The 18,500-nt window shown below is 45.1% G+C and overlaps 2 protein-coding genes across 2 annotated transcripts in view; one reads left to right on the plus strand and one right to left on the minus strand.

Moving 5' to 3' along the window:
• Positions 1 to 158, minus strand: part of LOC104831675 (chromosome unknown open reading frame, human C3orf17) — a 5,557-nt gene extending 5,399 nt beyond the window's left edge. The window contains exon 1 of the mRNA XM_010567412.1: positions 68 to 158. Within this exon, the coding sequence (XP_010565714.1) occupies positions 68 to 158 (91 nt within the window). The remainder of the gene's footprint in view (positions 1 to 67) is intronic.
• Positions 159 to 2,208: 2,050 nt separating this feature from the next.
• Positions 2,209 to 17,904, plus strand: LOC104831853 (protein spire homolog 1-like). The gene is made up of 11 exons (XM_010567675.1): positions 2,209 to 2,489; positions 3,293 to 3,324; positions 3,818 to 3,982; positions 4,732 to 4,857; positions 5,131 to 5,196; positions 8,107 to 8,268; positions 10,930 to 11,059; positions 11,507 to 11,631; positions 16,415 to 16,479; positions 17,321 to 17,348; positions 17,758 to 17,904. The coding sequence occupies exons 1-11, from the start codon at positions 2,249 to 2,251 to the stop codon at positions 17,902 to 17,904; spliced, it is 1,287 nt and encodes a 428-aa protein (XP_010565977.1). The 5' UTR covers positions 2,209 to 2,248.
• Positions 17,905 to 18,500: the final 596 nt, after the last annotated feature.

The following is an 18,500-nucleotide window of genomic DNA, read 5'->3' on the forward strand; positions in this document are numbered from 1 at the left end:
CCCCCGGGCCCCCCTCGGGCCCACGCCCCAGCTCAGCTCAGCTCGCCCCGGCCCCCGCGCCGGGGACCTGCAGGGTGTTTGGCCGCCAGTGCCACCGTCGCGCTGCTCGCGGGCCACGGCACGTCCAGCCGGTTCCACGCCGCCTCCGGCGCCGCCATCTTCCCCGGGGTGGGGCGGCGCTGCGCAGGGCAGGAGGGAAGCCGAACGCGGGCGGGACCATGTTGGCGGGGGTGGGCAGGCCGGACCAAGTCACCCCGGGGCGGGTGGGGTTGCTGCTCTCCGGGGGCGGCCCTCCAGCCGGGCGGCCCCGTGCAGGGTGCCCGCCCTGGGCTTCGCTGCTGGGTCCCTGGTGCCTGGCGTGCCTTCGCCCCTTCCCCGCACGGCACGGCTCGGCTCGGGTGCTGCTGGGTGCCTGGCGCCGCGGAGGAGAAGGTCCCGGGCCTCCCCAGCCACCCGTGGCCGCGGGGAGCTGCGGGCCGCCCAGGCGGGAGCGGGAAAGCCCCTTTCGGGGTCCCGGCCAAGCACCGTGGCACGGCTGATGCCTGGGGCAGGGTAAAGGCCACGGGGCAGCCCAAAAAACACGGCCCGGGTGTGAGCCCCCCCGGTCGTGTTGCCTGTGAGCACCCACCACATGGCCCGGAGATGCCGGGGCACACTGGCCTGGACACCTCTCCAAGGCCCGGGGCGTGCCTGGCGCACTGCATTCCCAAAACGTCAGAAGTGGGAAGGGAAAGAAATAGGAGTGGTATTCACACTTTTTAAACCTCGCGGTTCTTCAGCATCTGCCCCGGGAGTTCGGGCCGTTCAGAGGCAGCGGGGCAGCAGCTGAGGACCCCTGCAATAGAATTGTTCAGGGGGTGACCCCCGTCACAAGCCATGCAGCCGTCCCCTCCCATCACATCACGCACATACAGAGCCCAACGTGCAAAAAAAAAGCTGGGTAACTGTCCTGGTTAAACCACAACAATAACTTACTTCACACCAGTAGCAATTTGTATTGCATTTTGAACAAGGAAGGGTGTTGTGGTTTAAACCCAGCTGGCAACTAAGCCCCACACAGCCACTTGCTCACTCCCCCCGCAGCAGGATGGAGGAGAGAATCAGAAGGGTAGAAGTGAGAAAACTGGTGGGTTGAGATAAAGACAGTTTAATAGGTAAAGCAAAAGCCGCACATGCAAACAAAGCAAAACAAAGAATTCATTTACCACTTCCCATCAGCGGGCAGGTGTTCAGCCATCTCCAGGAAAGCAGGGCTCCATCACACATAATGGTTCCTGGGGAAGACAAAACACCATAAGTCTGAACGTACCCCACCTTCCTTTTTCCTTCCCCCAGCTTTATATGCTGGGCATGACATCATACGGTATGGAATATCCCTTTGGCTAGTTCGGGTCAGCTGCCCTGGCTGTGTCCCCTCCCAACTTCTTGTGTCCCTCCAGCCTTCTTGCTGGCTGGGCATGAGAAGCTGAAAAATCCTTGACTTAGTCTACACATTACTTGGCAAAAACTGAAAACATCGGTGTGTTATCAACAGTCTGCTCATACTGAATCCAAGACATAACACTATACCAGCTACTAGAAAGAACATTAACTCCATCCCAGCTGAAACCAGGACACACGGGCCTTGCTGCCCTTGCCCTGGGTGCCCATCTGGCCTACCTGGTCTCTGCACATGTTGCTCCCAGCCCCAGCTGTTGGTATTTGCTGTGGCAGGGCCAAAGGGTCAAGGCCAGGCAGGAGTGGGGCCTGTGGTGGATGCAGGTGCCCTGTGGAGTTGATTGCTGTAATGTATTAGTACTCCCAGAATAATTTCCCATCAAATGGGTTGCATTTTTGTGGTCTTCTGTGAGTTCTCCTCTGAGTATAAGACATTATTTCCTGTCTCCTTCCCTCTCTGCCTGAGGTTCAATGTACTCATTTCTTACCTGCCAACATTGGTATTCCAATTAATACAGTGGAGTTAAATTGAGCATAATTTTTGTACAGTCTTATCTTCTCTTTAGATTGCATTTCGTTGTACGCTTTCTGTTTTCTTTCAAGGAGTCTCATACAAATACAGATTAAAGTGATGTCCCTTTAAAAATATAGAGCAAAATTGGCATTAATGATCGCACCTGTGGGGAAGAGAGGTGAGAGCAAACCAAGAGGCAGAACTGATAAACGGCTGTGAAGAGCACTTGCTTGTTGTGGAAAGGGGGGGGTGTTAAACTTCCTAGGCTAAGAGTGGAGATGAGTGGTAAAGGTGAAAATGGAGCCTCCACGGTGTGAGCAGAGGATCACAAAGGTCTCTCTAGCTGAGATTCTGAGGTGTTTTGAACATCCTATAAGTGAGGAGCAAGCCTGGGCTGTCTGCTTTCAGTGTTGCCGTAAAATGGAGCAGTTGGCTCAGGGGCTGTGCTCACCGCTCCATTCTGTATTCATAAAAGGTCCTGGAAGCATCTTTATCCATGCTGATGGTACTGGTTCGTTCAAGGTGTACCACAAGTCCGGTAAGAGCATAGGTAGCTGTGGATGCCAAGGGCTGTTCCTGTAACAGGCTGAAATGTGGGGACAAAGTGGGGAGTTGTTTGGGTTTTTTTCCCCCTCTCCTCTCTCTGTATGTTGTCATGAAGCTATTCTGCTGGCTATACTTAATTTCAAAGGACTGTAGATGAGTGGTAATACAGATGTATGGCCTAGTAATTTTTCTAATAGTGCTCTAGTGAGTCATTTGGTTCTAGGGAATAGCTGGGATGAAAGTTTGTTACCACTTACGTTATTTGAAATAAATAGTTTGGGGCTTTATTATATGTCCTGCTCTGTTCATCTTCCAATGTATAGTTAGGTCCTTTGTTATAGTAACTCTCATGACAGATCTATGATTGACAGTTTCCCTCTTTTGTCACTATGTGTAGCCAGCAAGTGGCAACAGTTTGTCTTATGCACTGCTTGCTTGCACTGCTGTAAAGGTCAATGCTAGGCTAACTCTTCAGGGACAAGAGCGGGTAATAAAGAATGAAGACAAAGATCCAGTGCCTTCCTTGCAGTTAGATATCTATTAGCAAACAAAAAAAGTACCCAGTAGCAGCTAGTTTGGGGCTAATGCTCACAATAAGAGTATCCCGTGTTGCTTTCCAGGAGTCCCCGAATATAGGCCTACTTTCCCCAGGTGGGACTGACATTAGTAAGGGGGGTTTGTTTCCTTATTACCAAGAATTCTTCCTGTTTCTCTCTCTTGACAGGGATTCTAAAAGCTCTTTATCAATGCCTATGCAGTTGTCTTTCTCCCCCTCCCCTCTTTTTTCTGTTTCAGATGTTGGCAGTGTTCAGCAGTCAGAGGACAAGGTAAGCCTGCATCTTTACCTTCGTTATGTGTGCAGGTATAATTCTGCTGTAGCAGAAGGCCAGCTAAGGAGATGCAGATGTCTTTGGAAACTATCAAGGTGCTTAAATTTGCTGTGCCCTGTGAAAGTGACCCTGTCCCCTGCAATCTGGAAAATGAAGCAAAATGCTAGGATTGAACTCACATAAGACAATGGGACTAGGAAACAATGTGCGCAGATGCTGCCTACTGTGGAATAGCCCACAGTCTTTTTGTCTTAAGAAGAGATAACTTAGAGGTGCTAGATAAGGGCATTTAAAAAATCTTAAAACAGCTTATTTAGGGAGTATCTCAGGCTACCTGATGAGCATCTAGCTGCCTTTTGGGCCCTTCTCATCCTGAGATGTGCTGAGCCCTGAGGGGCAGGGGAGGGCATGCACATGGCTGGAAAAGTGAGAGCTGTGAAGTTCTCCACAATGCTTTGTGCTGCACTGCTTTCTTGGTCTCTGTCTGCAGCTGTTGGAGTACTTGGGAATGGTGATCTATGAAGCCCTGGACTGGGGAATCGACAGCCAAGTGGAGCGAGAACTGAGCGATCCTTTGGAGAAACTGCTGTGCCTCATGTTGAAACTGGATGATGAGGCAATGAAACCAGTGGTCACTCTGCAGGATGTTATCAAGGTTTCCTTCTTCCCACTTAGTAAATATAGCAGCTTAGAGGAGTTGATGGAACAATGCTGTTAACCAAGGGGCAAGACCATTTCCAGGAAAAAGCTGGGTAGCTTGTTGGAGGACATAGAGGGAGCACGTGGCCTTCCCATCAGAGGGAAAAGGCAAAACCATATTAGATGTGTGCAGGTGCCTATGGAAAAGAATGAAGAAGGAAGACTGAGCATGGCTTTCACACAGCCACGTGTACAAAGTCCTTCTGTACATAGTCTCCAAATTTGATACTTAGAAGACTATGGATATTAAAAAAAGTCACTTGTTCATCGTATTCATCGTTTCTGCAAGAGCTGGGATTTGAATATCTCAACTCAAACACTTTCCTCTCAACCATAATTTAAAGGTATGAGAAACTTCCCATCCCTCTATCTGATCAGGGCAGGGGAAAAGAACAGAGCAAGTGACTCCACCTGCTGTGGTTTTTTGTGCTTTGTCTGCACTGGAGACTTCCCCTTCCAGGTAGTTATTTCAAAGCACACCTTATGGAGAAGATATATAAATTATATAGCTACTTACATTATTGTACATGTAAGATTGGACATCTTGCTTTGTTTCTCTGCATCTGCAATAGAAAAAAAAGATACCAGGGGGCTGTGAGGAAGATGTTTTTTAGCCATGGATTGAGAAAATTGAATCTTGCTTTATTCCATCCTACCATGTTTTTTCATTTCAAGATCTCTTTTAAATAGCTGTACTTCTTTCAGGCCTGCGAGGAGCACTTGTCCAGGCCTTCTGAGGCTATCAGCCATTATGAAAAGACCTGTAGGAGTCTGTTTACTGAATACATGGAACTTCAGAAGCTTGTGACCATCATCCAGACCTCCAAAGAGGTACATTTGGATCACCCCTTAGCTTGCTATTCCCTTCACACACTCACCTAGTTCTAAAGTAACCTTCCCATTCCACTAGAAATGGAGTGCCTAGCTGAAGGTCTATTTTCACTATGTGAAATGCTGTTGTCTCCACACCATATTAGTAATTTATGGTAGCTTTTGAAAGTTTGGGTGTTTGGGGCTTTTCAGATTAATATTATTAATTCATACTGGATAGACAGGAAATCACTGAGGAGTGCAAGGTAATGACCTCATGTGCTTGCTTCTCAGAGTCTGAGGAAAATGGATGTGGAAGCTTTGGTGGAAAATCCCCTTCAGAAGAAGGAAAAACACTGGGTAAGGGATTTAATTTCTTCATTATGGGAGATTGGGGTTTTTGTCTACCTTGGGTCTCTGAGTCTTTCCATTGACTTCTATGAAAAGTAGAGCTTGAACACAAATTAAATTTCTTAGGTTGTTCAAGAGCTTAAGTAGTTAAAGACTTGTCTGCAAAACAAGCTGGGGAGTGAACCTGAAGTTAAACTATTTTGTGTGTTAACCTCATGCAGACATTTATTCTACACAAAGATTGTCTTTGTGGTTCAACTTAAACCACTTCTAAAAATGAAGTTGGAGGCAGTCTTTGGAGTAAGTGTCTACAAGTAGTTACTCAGGCTGTTTCTTCCTGCAAATGAGCCCCAAACTCTAGCTCTTGGCAGAAACTGACACCTGCCAAAAGCAATCTGTTCCTTTCTGGTACCTGCACTGAAAACTCCCAGAAAACTGTTTTGTTGGTGGTGGTACTGGGGTGGACTAGTTCACTCTTATGTGGGGTCTGTGCTGGTTCAGGGCTGGAGGGGACTGATGGCCAGTAGCCCTGTCCATCTTTGTGGTTGTGCAGCTCCAGCAGCTCAAACAAAGGGGTGAAGGAGGGTGAGGTTGATGTAGCTCCTACCTTCTGCTCACTGCCTTTCTTGTCTTTCCATTCTGTCCTTCCATAGATCTTGGACTGTGTGTTTGGGGCAGAGAAAGCAACTTATTCTGTTCTTTTCAAGGCCCTACACAGTCAGGGCTTAATCAGAAACAAATAGCTCTTCTGGCTGGAGCTCTGCCCAGCATAAACAAATGCACTGTAGTCTGGAGTCTGTGGAGACAAACAGCAAGCCCCGAGAGACTTGTGGGCTTGCTCCCTTTGTCTAAATAGCACTTGCTTTGAAGCGTGCTCAAACTATTCGTATGAAAATGTTTGTGAAATGTGTGTTTGGGCATATTCTCAATTTTGTGATCTATTAAAATAAACTGGCAAGCTATCTCAAACCACAAACTCATCAACTGCTATAGCTCTTTTCTGCAGGGAATACATGAATAAATACATGGGCTTTGCCGTGTGGCCTGAAGGCCAGTGTATTTGGCCTCTGCTCCTTCAGGAGACATGAATTCCAAAAGCAGGATGTCTGTTGCAAATCCTCTGCCTCTAGTTTCCAAGTCCCTAAGCACCAATTGATTGCATCGCTCTGACAAACTCTTGAGTTTAAAATAACTGGGATGCCAACTTCACTGGGATCCCACAGATTAGAGCTGATGCCTTGAGTGGTGCCAAGCAGCTAATGCTCTCTATGGACCGCACTTTTGCATGTTGACTGCTACAAAACAGGCCTTCTGAAACATAGACCACAGCCTGATAGTGTGCAGGGTTGTACGGTTTCAGCAGAGCTTATCCGTACATGTCACAAGACAATCTTCACCTTGAAATCTAAGCAGTGAGACCTCTTAAGAACACAACTGTCTTACCACTCATCTGTTGAACTGAATGCAATATGTTTGGAGTGTTGCAGCATTTCGTGTTGTATTGCCAAGGTGTGGGAAGTTTATGTGGAGTTTGACAATACCTGGGATTGCCCAAGTAGAATAATTGCAGTGATCCAGTCAGTAGGGAAAGAAAAGTATGACTGACCTATATCTGAAAAAATGTTTTGGGTGTACAAGTTGCTCTGAAATGGCCAGCTGAAGGCAATTCTTGTCCTGAAACTAATGTGGCAATAGTACAGTATAGAAGTCTCTCTTCAGGTCATATCTTTCAGTCAAGTTCTGTCACTGTGTGAAATACAACTCTAGGAAGTGCAAATAGGTCAGGATAAGCTATTTCAAAGGCCTCTAATACTGATCAGTTTGCCCAGAGACTTTTGTGTGTTCTCCTATACAATAATAAATATAGTCTAGGAGATATGGCTAGTATATGGTCACTCTTTGACAGTTCTAGTTCTCTGGAGTTGAGGTATGACTGTACCAAAGCCAGGCTAAAAACATCCAAGAAAAAAAATCTATCTCCTTGAAGGCAGCCATCAGTCAGAGTTTGTACAAGACTCTTCTGATATTATACCAAGATATCTGAAGGGATAAGTTGAGAGAAGATGTTTCAGACTGCAGGTGGAAAAGGGAGAGGAGTCTAAGTCAGAAACTTTGTTCTGAGGCAGTTTTCTAAAATGTTTTGCTTCCCTTTCACTGTTTATAATACAATCACTTGTTCTTACTCAATTTGCCGTTGGGATCCAGATAAGCTGTTGACTTAGCACTTCCATTACAATGTTGTCTAAACATGCTATCAAGTTGATTATTTTTTTCCTGTCTTTAACTTTTGTTGGGTTATACTGCATGCCTGAGCATCCTCAGATATTAATACAGGATCAGGATGAGCAGATGTCAGTTACCAGCTTGTACCTCCAGGCTGAAACTGCTAATATATGCTGCTGTGAAGGTTTAAGTAGGAGATCCCTGTCCCCTTATCCTCCTCTTTTGTCTGTGGGCCCTTCAGCCCTTGGTTGGTTGTTTTCTGAAAGTTCCGAGGCTTTTAGTGGTAAGATTTGGGATTTCATTCCCAGTGTTTCCTAGGATCCAATAATATGAAAAAAGTCTGGCACCTGGAGCACTTGCAGGAAGTAGGTACTCAAGAAAATGGGTCTAGCTACCTGGCAGCAGAAGCTGTGTTTTGCTGAAGTACGTTTATAAAGTTAATGACAAAATTTGGGAATGAACCTGGCAAGCCAGCTCGCAGATCCATCATTGTAAATTAACTTCTGCAAAGAGAAGCAATTCTCTGTGCTGGTACTGTGCCCTGATCTAGAAGTGAGTTGAAGGGGGTGTTGAGGACACAGTTCCCTGTTTCTGAATTAGTTCAGTTGCTAAGTGTGCCCTATTACATGAAGGGAGAGGATGCTGCTCTGTGCTTTCTAGCCAGCTGTTGACTTGGCCCTCTCTGGTTTCTCCAAGGCATCCCTGTGGCCCAGCATCATCCGTGAACTACAGAATGGTGTGAGGCTGCGCAAGGCCACTGAGCGACCACAGTGTCACGTGTCTCCAAAAGAATGTATCCGCTCTCCCTATGAATTGCTTTTGGATGATATTCAGCACAAGAGGTACACCCTTCGGAAGGTGAGTGACTAGCGTCAACGGACAACTTTGAAAGCACCTGTTGTACCTCATTTCTAAGCAGTATTTGTTGAGACCTTTTCTCCAAAAGCCTGTCTTTGTCAAAGGTACTTCCAAGTCCAGAAGTGCCTGGGTCGCCCTTTCAGCTGCAGCTCAACATTAGATCACCCTGTTTGTCCACCCAAGTGCTTCACATCCGGTAACTTTTTAAGTCAGGGGTAGCCATGCATTCATGAAGTTGGATGGTAAATTTTTTCTCCCTCCAGGGGTCAGCCACTCTCTTCCCTGCAGCAATTATGCTGCCTTGCACACAACAGTCTCATGAAACAGACCCTTGCCTGCTTATGCTTTCCACCTTGGATGCTTGTGTCCTTCCAGGCTCCTTGAGCTGGGTTGTGCCTGGCATCTATTACTAGTTTCCTTGCCTTCTTGGATGTTGTTGGATGTGTGCAAGTGTAAAAGCACTTCTAAGCGAGTCCTTTGCTCAGCCTGAGGCAGAGGCCTCTAGGCAGTGTACATGAGCTATTGCAGGAGTTTAGTCAGGGTCAAAAAAGCTGACCCTGTTCCAGGGGCATCTGCTGTGCTGACTCAAGTAGTAAGGGGTTTCCAGCAATGTGGATGGTTGCTGAAGATGACCAGATACAAAAATGTCTGGGGTGTCTCTAAAAGCTTGTGATTCTGTTAGCTTGCTGCAGCTTGAGCTGGGAATGATGAGCAGATCTAAAACATTGGCATAAGGCTTTGTGGCATTGGCATGCTTTGCAAACAGACGTCTTGGCAGAAGATGAGACACGACTCTACTTGCAATAAAAAGCGATATTTTAAAAAGTGAAAACTTTGCATACCACAATAGACATCAGCTTTTTTCTCCTTGTTGGCGCTGCTAGAGTGCAGAGGGTTTAAAAGCCTCAGCTAAACCATGCACTTCTCTAACACCCCAGCTCTTGCTTGTCTTGACTGTGGCTCCAGCCTTCAGATAAGGCTATGACATTTCTCTGGAGATGATATCTTGATTGGTATATAAATGAATAGTAGTAGAAAGGAGACAATACCTTGCAATGAACACAAGTAGTTACGATGTACTGTGTATCAATGCACTGTGCAGTACAGAACTGTAACTCAAGGTGGCGGGATGAACTGGGTCTTGATTTTCTTTTTTCTTTTTTTTTTTAATCTTTTTTCTGTGGTCGATGAGAAGCACAAACATGTTTGAAGAGTAGTAGTCAGAAATGCTAGAAGAAAGCGTAGAGTGCTACTGCTCAGGTCTTTGTGAAAGCTCTTAAATGAGGATTTCCCCATCTGCAAAGCTATTTTAAAGCCTCTCTAGCAAACAGTGGTCTAATTTGCAAATGAATGAAAGCACAGCTAGTGTGGGAAGCTGTAGGGTTGTTCTACCTGCACTCCCACGTGTTCTGAAGTTGTACACACAGGGAAAGTAAATGGCATAGCCTCAAATTAGAGTAAGTGAACAAGGCAGCTAAAGACATGCATGTGCAATGTGACTTTTTGGTCAGTTCTCCTCTATGCAGCAAGCACAGGGCTTGATGAGAGAGACAGTCTGCCTCACATGAATACCTGCCCTGCAATTCTATCTTGTTATTATTCCTAGTTTTATGTAGGGCTGTAAGCCAGTCTCTGGGACTCTAGCTTATGCATACAGCTGCCTGCCGCAACAGTTCTCGTTACAGTCTTGTTAACCCATTCAGTTATTCACCTCCCTGGAGCTGAGTTCTCACTGATGAATGTGATGTGACCATGGTGCTTGTCAGGATCACTCCTGACATTAAAATCTTGAGTACAACGTTTTCCAGTGGCTTCTTGGAGCAGTTCATGAGGTGCTGGGGCTAGAAGGCTGTATGCTTCTTGTGCAAGTCTCAGAAGGCTGTGCAGCATTTCTGATTGCCTCTAGCTTGCTGCAGGCAAATCTGTCTCTACCAAAAACCCACGTGGGTAAACATCATCATTCTACACTTCCCAACTCAGCTTTGTTATGCCTTCCCTACCTCCCCCATTCCCAAATCCTGACTTGAAACATTCACTGTGTCACTGAGTGGGAGGGTGTACCAGGAGTAGAGGAAGAACTATTGCTGAAGCATCATTTCTGCTCTTTCAGGTGATCATCGAGCAAAACCACAGGACCCCCAAAGCTGATGTAGCTGCCCCCAGGTCTCATCTAAAGCCTGTAGGTGACCTGGTGCTGCCTCTAATATAGCAAAACAAGATAAGTCTGGAGTTGACAGGACAGTTTCTATGAATATAGAGCTAATGTCTTAGCTACTGGTTTGGATTTGGGAGGGGGATATATTAACCATACTTTTGGGCACACCCTCCTGCCAAAACATGAGGCTAGGAAAATGGGAGGTGACATCATCATAGGAGAAAGATAATCAGTCTCCCTACTTCCTTTGCTGCTTCTTCCATTTAGAACATTTTGTGGTCCTGAAAGCAATCCTGGAGTTCTCAGTTTCAAATCTGAGAGTTGCTAAAGTATTCTACCATGCATTATCTAAAGGTTCTGTCATGTGTCTCTTCTGTGCAAGGCCCAGTGCACTCCTGAGTGAGAAGCACTTGTAAAACAGTGCCATTGTTGAAGGAGTAGTTCTGTCACCACTGGTCTCCTTGCTCTATCCACTGGCTCTTTCTGGTGCTATGCTTTGCCTGCAGGTGCTGGAGAGGAAGCTGAAAGAGTGTGTGCCATGCGAGTCCAGCTGGCATGAACAGCTCATGGCAGAAGTAAAACAACCACAGAACCTTCGATCAGCAGCAGCAAGGGAAAATGGGAGCAGACCCAAAGGTACCTGCTGCAAAGTGACCTGTGAAGCATGCAAGTGAAGTCAGCATCGACTAAAAATAATGGATGGCCTTTGAAATGAAAGCCCGCTTATCTTCTCTATAGCATGTATAATGCAAGGGAGGTGGGAATGCAAATTTTGTGTGATAGAAATGGTATGGCATAAGAATAGTTCTTTCTAGAAAATCTGTTTGTGGCTTATTAAGACTCAAAAGATGTTTCAACTTACCTTTTATTTTTTATGGATGTTCAAATTTGTCTGTCTACTAAGTGAGAAAACAGGATTTTGACCATCAGGCAAAACTAAAAAATGATGTAACTACCAGGACAAACTCTAGCCAAATATCAAATTCTGATGTGTGGGTATCAAATTTGTCATTTTCTTGTCACAGCACAATGTCTTATCTTACTGGTTTGCGTGGGGGTTTTTGTTTCCCCTCTCCCCTGCAGAAATGCTTGTGACACCAAATATTGTCTTGAAATCTCCAAGCGATAGTTTCTTAGCTTTCCAAGACACCAGTACCAAGTTTAAAACTGTCAACACTACAACACAGCAGCTGGGACCAGGAGTTCAGGTAAGGCTTTAAATGAAAGGACTCTGGAGAGGCACAAGTACTTCAGGTATTAGATCTGCACGCACACATAGCCTGGAACATCAGGTTCAAATCCTAGTGTGGGCAATCTTGTCTCTCAAAAGTGAATGAATGTGGTACTATTAGGTTCATTGAAGTCCTTTCCTCTACAGAAGCTCATACCGTATTTAAACACTTCTTTTTGTGGCATGACTGCACATAGAACTTATAGAACCATGGTCTGCTCTGGTTTCTTAAAACTAGATCCTGCAGAAGTTTTAATATGCATAGCAGTTTGGCCAATTTGGGCCAGAACTATAAACACTCTTACCTCACAGGGAGGCATTTGATGCTAGATGTATTGACATATTTGCATTTCATGTGGTATGTGAGCTCGTGGAAGGAAAACTTAATGATTTATTTTCAGGAAGCAACATCACTGGTCAATTCCCACTCTTCTGCCTGTGGAGCAATTTTGGGAGCACCACTCTTCAATAAACCATGATACATAGTCTTTGGGTTCTTTAACTCCTGGCTTGATCATGAAAAGCTTGACTGCTTGGTTCTGGGATTCAGTCTGAGCATATTCAGAAATTCTGTGAACAGAACTGAAGCCCTAACACATCATGTCTAGCACAGATGCGCTGGCATACAAACAGGAATCTGTTTTCTGTAAACATTTCTGTCTGAAATGCAGTTGCTTAACTGAGGAAAACGGATATGAATTAATAAAAGCAGAAAAATCTTAGCTATATTTGGACAAGTCTGTGCTACTTGTAGGAATGTTCAGCATTTGAGAACCCTGTGGTTCATGTATTGCTTCTAAACTAAAGAACCTTCATATGGAGACTAATATAATCAAATTTGTTTTCTGCTTTTCTAGAGAAGCTAGAAACAATGCTGTTGAGATACAGCATTGGGTTTGAATTGGGTTAGCGGCGCACAGTCATTGAACTGTTCTCCGGTGTTGCTACATGTGAGCTGGAGCCAAAACCAAATGGTTCCAGTGTACTCTTGATAGTTATATAGGGTGGATTTTGTGAAGTTGGTTCTTGAACAGATGAAGCTTTGGGACTAGTATCTGCATTGAACTCGGGTGAGAGAAAGAACAGATGAATTTGAAATTTCACTAACTTGGCTGGAGCTTCCTGGTTGTGGGGGCAATTAACTTGGTATTACTTAATGGAATATAAAGTTGCTAAATGTACCACATTGATTTCTCTCTCTGCTCCACTTTTGGCTGAGCCTTGAACATTTCTGGTCAGTCCTGGGTATGCTGGCTTTTGTTTAGCAGCAGCAGCAGCACTCCTGGGGAAGTGGGCTTGGTGTCTTATATGCAGCTAAAGAACATAATGTCCTCTGGCCTACAGGAAACCACTCCCAAGCTGCCTTCCAGCACCTGGCTTGTCTCAACCAGGTCATCACTAGTGTTCTGCAACAGCACAGGTCAGTGTACTTCTAGCTGCACATGTAAACCAGGTGACAAAAGAACAGTCAATGGCCTGCAGGGTTCCCAAAGCCTTTGGTTGGGCTCACTGTACACTTTCTCTCTGATGACCTGAAGACACTTTACAGGAGAAGCTCCAACACTAAGTAAGGAGTCTGGGGACGTGCCCTTAGAAAACCATTCCTCTGCAGTTGACTGAGGCTTGTAGAGCTCCTGCAGCTTCAAAACAATGATAGCATGTCCCCAAAGGCCTAACTGGAATTCACAGTAAAAGCTAAATGAGTGTTCTGAATGTTCAAGTAGAAAGTGCATCACTTGATTTTATTAAACTAAATGGTGCTAATGAAGCCTCATCACTGTCTACTGACAAGCATAATTAGTGTAACCTCTGCTTTTTGTGATCTGAGCTGATGGGGGGGAGCTGTGAGCCTTGCTACCTTCAGAAGGCAGTGTAGTGCTCTTGAGCGTTCAGCATTTGGGGTGAATCCTTAGAAGCTGCCAGTTGGTTTTCTGCACCCTAAAACTCTCTCTTCCTATCCAGGTCTTGCTGCAAATTGCACACATCCTCCCATGAGTGCACCCATACTAGGAGATATTAAACATAATAGTTTCCTGAATGCTGGCCAACAGCAGCTGCCTCCATACAGAGGAAGGTCCAAATCTTTAGAGAGAGGCCTTCAAAGCAAGGAACTTGTAAGTCTGGCATGTCAGCTAGCAAGCCTGGTCTGATACATCTGGTAATGACCAGAGCTTGCACCTTGATCCTCGTGCAAGCAGTAAGCATGTTCTGTGGTTTTTGCCTTAGGCCATATTGTATACTGATCTTAAGTTGGGATATTATTCTTTCCTTGGAGATGGCTTAAGAGAAGACTGGATGCTGCGGTGTCCTTGTGGAGGCTTCCTAGTTTGAATGATATGAAATAAAGTTGTTCCTCATACAAGAAGAGAAAAATACCACTGTATTACTTTAAAGTGTCCATCAAGGCTTCCTCAAGCAGACTATAGTTGGCAGTGGGACTGTCCTGCTTTCTCCATCTCCCCTCATTCTTTCTAGATTCTGATATGTTCACAAATATCCTTTAAACTGCAGTAAAGGGAACAAGTAGTTGACAAAATGTAGATAGCACAGCATCAGTGACTTTTAAATGTATGTGGTACTGAAGTCGTCAGGCTCTGAATGACTGTTGTGGGAGCAATGCTGGGTTTTGTGTGCTTCTGTTCAACCTTCTGAATCATGGCCTCACCCTGTTCTGCCCTGACAAGGTGTGCTGTGCCCTTGCCTCCTCCTTTCCTTTTGCATCCCTCCCTGCCCCACTCCCTGGCAAGTCTCTAAACTGAGCATAACTCTGTGTGACCTCTTTGTTCAGCAGTGTGGTGCGGGATGCAGGTGGGTTGGACTCCTCGCCTGGGGATAAAAGCAGTGTTGTCTCTTTTGGTCAACTACCAGACCACAGCTGCCATTTCTGTGGGGCCTGTGGGTCTTGGAGAGAGAAGGCAAGAGAGTGTTGTGCTGTGGAAAGGGTTCCTGTACCTAGGAGGGGCCAGGGTGCCATCTGTGCTGTGGTCTGTACCAAAGGGTAGAATTGCCCAGAGACTGGCTCTAGAGATGGTATTAACTACTGTGGTGACTGAGGGACCTGCTTCCCTAATGAGGTGTCAAGAAGCTGCTTGAAAACTATAGCAACCGCTAAAACCCCTGTAGTAGTTGCTCTGCTAGTATTCTCAAGGAGTCAACTCATATTCCCCATCACTGGCAAAACTGAGTTTTGGGGACAAATGCTCCTGAGCCTTTTGGGACCCAATTTGGAGGATGATGTCCCCAAATATCTGCTTCCTTCAGCTTTCTCTGATGCTTAACTTCTGTCTTTCGATAGGACTGTCCCTCTTCTACCAAGTGGCCAACCATTGCTGAGCTGATTGGAACCAGATATGCAATGATGATGCTGGAAGGGCAAGGCTTCTTCCAAGGAGGCAGTGATAGTGTCTTTCCAAGAGCAAAGGTATGTTTCCTTTCCTTTTCTTTGTACTGTCCTTGCTTTTTCAAAAGCTGGCTGGCTTCATGGCCCTCAGTGCTGAAATGCTGAGGTACTCTGCCTCAACTTATCCTGTTCATACAGCTGATCCAAGATTGATGCTAGGCTTTAAAAATCTTTTAATAGTTGTGCTGTGGTGGCTTCTAATCAATGTTAAGCTGTAAACTGCCTAGAAAGTAACGCAGCCTTTGCTTGATACTTCTTGTCTGTTACTTCCACGCTAGGAGAGCTGACTGCCATGACTGTTGGCCAGCTCTGAAATCACAAAATAATTAATTGGGATTTGGTACTGTTAAACAGTGAAACGAGGGCTCTTAACTCAGGCTCCCGCACCTGAGTTGTGCTGACTCAAACCACCTTGCTGAGTGGACACAAAGGTTGGGGAGATGAGGACAGGGAATGACCTGCAGCACAGGACTGTTGGCTGTCCACTCTGCTTAACTGCTGGCTTTTTCACCAAGTCTTCTTTAGAGGGAGTGTTGCAACCAGCCCCTCTAGAGCAGATGTTGTGAGTACAAGCCCTTTGCAGCACAGATGTGAGGAAGTCCGTGCTACTTGGCTTAGAGGTCAGCATCTTGCCCTCACTTATTTAGCAGTATAGACAGAGCCAAAGGTTCTACTAGCAGAGCTATGCTACTTGCACAGTCTATCTGATGCTCCTGAGAGTGAATCCTTGTTTTCTTCTCACCTTACTTACCAACCCTGCTTTAACTTGCCTGCTCTCTGCCTGTTCTAAAATGGCTCTCTTACCCTCTTTGTGTTCTTGCTGCTGAAGTTTTTTTAGCTTTCTCAAGCTCTACTTCTCAAGATAATATCACTTCTGACTGCCAGCTGTGTATGAATGTGTTCTTTTTTATAAAGTTCAAGCGACTCATCAGCTTCCTTATGACTCATTTTTTGCTTCAGGATTGGATTCAAATTTGCCCTGACTTAATCTCTTTGGGATTGCTGCAGTCTACCTCAAAGAATGTCTCTCTTCTTCCCTCTCTCTTAACTAGCTACTGTTACACTCTTGCACAATACAGCTATTGTTTGCTCAAGAGCCTTTTTTTAAACTCCTGTTGTCTGGCAGCTGCCCCAAACCTCTGCATCATAAAAACACTGGCCTACAAGTAAGGCTTTTTTTTTTTTGCCTTTTTAGCTTTTATTTCCTGTGTCTGCTATCCTTTATTGGACCTCTGTTATTGTATGTGGATATAAAGCCTTTAGAAGGTTGGTCTATGTGCTTGCTCTTTGGCAGGCAGTGGATACTGTTGGTACAAAGATATTTCCCATTTGCATTCACAAGTAACTTTCCTTTCCACAGATCTGTTTCAGCTGCCATAAGCAGATGTTTCTGAAGTGGCCTTACAGCTGTTACCTCTGCAGCAGGTGAGCTGGTACAAAAGGACTGAATGAGGAGGGAGAAAATAGTTGAAAGAACAGTGCTGAAAATACTCGGTATTCAAACAGTTGTAGTACTGGATAGGAACAGGTTGGTGAACCGTTTGGTTTTGCCTTACTGCAAAAGCCAGGCTGAAGTGCCTACAGCTGCAGAGGATGTGGAAAAACTTGCCTCTGAAGTGGTATCTCAATTTTAACTCTTAATAGCAATAACCAAATTTACTGTGCAAATATTAGATTCAATTTCTCTCAGAGGTCACTCTCTGCATTTTGCTCTAAAGGTTGGATTTAACTTCAGTCAAGGGCATGAGCAGGTTCTGGGAGAGACTTTTCACCAGAATCTTCTGCTGATGACTGAAAAAGCGAACTCCAGACCCTGTGACTGGGAAAGGTGTTGGACCTACTTGTATCCACTATTTGTCAGAGGTTTTCTGATCATAGGAGAGGAAAAGAGGAACTTCAGCCTCATTAAGGCTCACTTAAATATATCTGAAGCAGTGGTGAAGCACTGAATTGATTACAAGCAACAAGTAAACAACCACTGAGAACTGAGTAACTGTCTGGTGGTACTGCTGGGTGAAAAGTAAAGGGCCTTTGCAGATAAAGCCTTCAAGCTATGGATGCTGACACATTTCAGATGATTTAAACTAGGATAAATAGGAGGGCTGGGAAACTGTATAGGGGAGTTCTAAGCTTGCTCACTTTGCCATCAAGTGATTGTGCCACAATCACAAATTAAGACTTACTTGGGAAAGTCACCCTTAGCTGCAATATCAGTATCTGCAGATCTTTACTCAAATGATAATGCTGGGAACTTTTTTCCTCTTAGTGTTGTCTGCGCTGACTGCTGCATCAAGGCAAGTCTAGTCTTTACAACAGTACATGGGTTTTTTACATTTTCTGTTTTCCCTGCATCTCACCTAGTCATAGGAAGCTTTTCTTCATCCACTGATACCTCAAATCTACCCTCTAGCTTGTTTCTAAGAAAATAGAAGAGGGAATATTACAAGGTGCAAAAGCAGCCAGGGTCCCACAGACATCTCTTGTCATACTCAGCTAAAACAGCTCTGGTTCCTCTCTCTTTCATCCTGTGTAAAGTGGTTGGGATTACTCTGTGCTGTATTTACACAAGGGTCAGAAAGTTCACTGCATTAATGGCTATCTTCTAAGTGCACCAATAAATCAATTGCATGTCATGCAAATTTTCATGCTAAGGAGGAGGATGTGTTTCTCTGAGAACTCAGCTGACTTGTCTTGTGATTCTAGATGTCCATGCCCTTCAGAACCTGTGTACATCTCCCACTTCACTTCCTAAAACTTTTGAGACTCTCCCAAGAGGAGGACCCAGCTACTCAAGAACAGAAGAGCTCAGAGCTGCTGCATGAAATAGAGCACTGGGAGCGTTTTGGGTAAGCTGGGACAGGGATACTGCGTTTTCACCTTGAAAGACATTACCGGTTACTTGTATATGCAGGTCTACAAACATGCAGACAGCAATATGTAGTATTATGCTGGTCGGCTGAATGTTATGCTGAATGACTGGTTTAGCCACTGGTCTAACTAGTCTACAGTTCTCTGGAAGTATTGTGGATTTTAGATGACCAAAAGGGAGGATGTGTAGGTGCTCTGAAATCCATTTTGCTTTTTAGTTATCAGGTTTCTGACATGGATTCAGAAGTGTCCATGTTAGTCCAGACATAGAAGGTTCCTTGTGACAGCTTCATTTGTATGAGGATTTCCAGACCCCATTATATTCTATCCCCCACAGCTGGGGGTCTGTCACTACAACCCAGGAGTAGCACCTTTATACCTAGAAATAAACTATGCTAATGGTCTCAGGTATAACTGACTGAAGAGTAATGCCACAAATGGCTTCCTAGTCCCTCTGCACACATAAAGACACCCTTTCCTTTTTGTCCCCAGAAAGGGAACTATTTCAAAAAGAGCTTTTGGTAGTTCTGAGTGGAAAAGACAGACTTTGTGGGTATAAGTGCAATATCTAGGTCTGG

Source organism: Haliaeetus leucocephalus, unplaced genomic scaffold, assembly GCF_000737465.1.
Source record: "Haliaeetus leucocephalus isolate CR32 unplaced genomic scaffold, Haliaeetus_leucocephalus-4.0 Scaffold228, whole genome shotgun sequence".
NCBI classification, from domain to species: domain Eukaryota; kingdom Metazoa; phylum Chordata; class Aves; order Accipitriformes; family Accipitridae; genus Haliaeetus; species Haliaeetus leucocephalus.

Excerpts from the sequence above, each read along its gene's own strand:
- LOC104831853 (XM_010567675.1), top strand. The coding sequence starts at position 2,249 with ATGGAGCCTCCACGGTGTGAGCAGAGGATCACAAAGGTCTCTCTAGCT. Across the intron at positions 16,480-17,320 it reads AGCTGTTACCTCTGCAGCAG|TGTTGTCTGCGCTGACTGCT; the intron begins GTGAGCTGGTAC and ends TTTTCCTCTTAG. Across the intron at positions 17,349-17,757 it reads GCGCTGACTGCTGCATCAAG|ATGTCCATGCCCTTCAGAAC; the intron begins GCAAGTCTAGTC and ends TTGTGATTCTAG.